At 23.7% G+C, this 3,355-nt stretch overlaps 1 protein-coding gene across 1 annotated transcript in view; it reads left to right on the forward strand.

Annotated features, from left to right (window-relative positions):
* The first annotated feature begins 521 nt into the window (after nt 1-521).
* Nucleotides 522-3,355, forward strand: part of LOC107726909 (peroxisome proliferator-activated receptor gamma coactivator-related protein 1-like) — a 5,768-nt gene continuing 2,934 nt past the window's right edge. The window contains exons 1-3 of the mRNA XM_016536607.1: nt 522-716; nt 791-857; nt 928-1,049. Coding sequence (XP_016392093.1) covers nt 970-1,049 — 80 coding nt within the window. The 5' untranslated portion in view covers nt 522-716; nt 791-857; nt 928-969. The remainder of the gene's footprint in view (nt 717-790; nt 858-927; nt 1,050-3,355) is intronic.

Consider the following 3,355-nt stretch of genomic DNA (forward strand, 5'->3'; position numbering starts at 1 on the left):
ATATACTTTTATTATTATACCTTTTTTATTATAATTATTATTATTAAATAAAAAAGTCCTGTGAACATAATAATAGTAGTATTTATAATAATCTATGGTTTAGCGTTTTAAAATGAAGAAATTAAGACAGTCATAAATATTAATATTGTGATTTGTCAGTTGCAGTGTAAAATAAAATTATATTATTTTTCTAAAATTAAAAAAAAATATATATTATTATTAAATGTTAAAAAAAGTTGTTAATTTTAGTAATTAATAATTGAGTCAAAGTTAACTAATTTATAAGAATCCATGCAATAATAAACGTGTGTATATAAGATTTTTAAAAAATACTTTTTTTTAAATTATATACTTTTAGTAATAATTATACTTTTTATTATTAGTATTATTAATAGTATTATTAAATAAATAAAAAAGTTCTGTGAACATCTGAGTAATGATTCAATCAAATCATTGATTCATTGACATGATATTTATGAATAATCAGTTCAGACTGTCCAACTCTTTCGGAGTTTAATTCGGACACTATTAAAACATCTGGTTTAATGTGATTTTAGGTACAGGTCCAGGCCTTCTGGAAGCAGTTCCTCGTCGCGCTCCAGTTCACGCTCGTCTTCTCGTTCTCCTCCTCGCAAGCGTGGACGCCGCTGCTCCAGATCGTTACGCCGCTCTCGTTCGGGTTCGCGCTCGCCTGAGCCGGACTGGAGATGGACGAGGTTAGTGTGAACGCAGCAGAACAGTGCGATTCTTCTGGTGTTGATTGTGAGTCTAAACCAGTCGCTGTTCTCAGTCGCAGAGAGAAGGAGCTAAACCGCCGACACGAAGAGGCTCGTAAACTCCGCCAGCAGAAAGCCATCGTAGGTGGACAAGCGTTATATTGGACCGTGTGTGTTTGTGTTTGTGTCTGATGATGGGTTTGATCCTCAGGAGGAGCGGAGGGTGGTGTATGTGGGAGGAATCCGTGGAAGCATGTCGCCGTCGGATCTCAAAGATCGATTCTCGCTGTTCGGGAAGGTGGAGGATTGCACAGTCCATCTCAGGAGTCACGGGTGAGATTTACACAGACAAACCAGCAAATCAAATCAATAAAATAACATACAATTATTATTGTTATATATTTCTTAAATACTCGATTTTTTATTTTACAGTAAAATATTACAATTATGATTAATACGATATATTAATGATATTACGAGATATTACGATTAATATTTTATTATTTTTATTTAGTTGTAGTTTGAGTAATTTTTATGTTTTCATTTAGTAATAGTAGTAATAATGATGGTTTAATGTTTTAAAATGAAGAAATTAAGACAGCCATAAATATTAATAATGTAATTTTACTGTTGTAGTGTGAAATATCTTTTTTTCTTAAATACTCAATTTTTTGTATTTTACAGTGAAATATTACAAGATTAATATTTAGTAATTTAGTAGTAGTTTGAGTAATTTTTATGTTTTTAAATGGTAGCAGTAATAATAAAAAAAAATATTTTACAGTAAAATATTACAAAATTAGTATTTATTATTTTTATTTAGTAATTTAGTAGTAGTTTTTATTGAGTAATTTTTATGTTTTCATTTAATAATAGTAGTAATAATGATGGTTTAATGTTTTAAAATGAAGAAATTAAGACAGCCATAAATATTAATAATGTAATTTCACTGTTGTAGTGTGAAATATCTTTTTTTTTCTTAAATACTCGATTTTTTATTTTACAGTAAAATATTACAATTACGATTAATACGATATATTAACGATATTACGATATTACGATTAATATTTTATTATTTTTATTTAGTAGTAGTTTGAGTAATTTTTATGTTTTCATTTAGTAACAGTAGTAATAATGATGGTTTAATGTTTTAAAATGAAGAAATTAAGACATCTGTAAATATTAATAATGTAATTTTACTGTTGTAGTGTGAAATATCTTTTTCTGAAATACTTGATTTTTTTATTTTATAGCGAAATATTACAGCAAGGCAAGTTTATTTATATAGCACACTTCATACACAAAGGTTATTGAAAGTGCTTTACATAAAAAAGGAATTAAATAATCATAAAATAATTACAAGAAATAAAAATAGATAAAAATGATTTTAAAAAATGTATTTACATTAATAATAAAGAGGATACATAAATGAAATACAGTAGTAATATTTATTTTGTTTTCATTTAGTAATTTCTGTTTTTATTTAGTAGTATTAATCATATTCGATTCTTTATTTCGTAAAATATTATTTTTATTTAGTCATTTAGTTGTAGTTTGAGTAATTTTTATGTTTTCATTTAGTAGTAGTAGTAATAATAGTAATAATGATGGTTTAATGTTTTAAAATGAAGAAATTAAGCCATAAATATTAATAATGTAATTTTACAGTTGTAGTGTAAAAAAATTATATTTTTCTGAAATACTTGATTTTTTTATTTTATAGCGAAATATTACAGCAAGGCAAGTTTATTTATATAGCACACTTCATACACAAAGGTTATTGAAAGTGCTTTACATAAAAAAGGAATTAAATAATCATAAAATAATTACAAGAAATAAAAATAGATAAAAATGATTTTAAAAAATGTATTTACATTAATAATAAAGAGGATACATAAATGAAATACAGTAGTAATATTTATTTTGTTTTCATTTAGTAATTTCTGTTTTTATTTAGTAGTATTAATCATATTCGATTCTTTATTTCGTAAAATAAACATCCATAAATATTAATAATGTAATTTTACTGTTGTAGTGTAAAATATATATTTTTCTTAAATACTCGATTTTTTATTTTACAGTCAAATATTACAATAGTAATATTTCTTATTTTTATTTTTTATGTTTTCATTCAGTAGTTGTACTAATACTAAATAATGTAATTAATTTTGTTGCATCACTGTCTGTAAACAAGTGTTTGAGCCTCATGGTTTAACGTTTGACAGCTGTAATGTAAAATAAAATTGTTATTAAAACACTATTTTTCTCAAAAACAAATTTTTTATTGTTTATATTATTTTTTTATTATTATTATTTTATATTACAATATAAAAAGAAATTGTTTTTATTTTGTATTTTTTTATTTTATTTAGTAGTAATAATAATAATCAGTGGTTTAACGTTTTAAAATGAAGAAATTAAGACCGACATAAATATTACATTTTTATTTTCATTTTTTTAATTTAATAAAATTTTATTGTAATTTTTACAGATGTAATGTAAAATAAAGTTTTCTTAATTTTTATTTTACAGTGAAATATTACAATATTCATATTTCTTATTTTTTATTTAATAATAATAATAATTACCACTGATGGTTTAACGTTTGACAGCTGTAATGTAAAATAAAATTGTTATTA

The sequence above is a fragment of the Sinocyclocheilus rhinocerous genome, unplaced genomic scaffold, assembly GCF_001515625.1.
Source record: "Sinocyclocheilus rhinocerous isolate Xijiao unplaced genomic scaffold, SAMN03320098_v1.1 scaffold2027, whole genome shotgun sequence".
NCBI lineage: Eukaryota > Metazoa > Chordata > Actinopteri > Cypriniformes > Cyprinidae > Sinocyclocheilus > Sinocyclocheilus rhinocerous.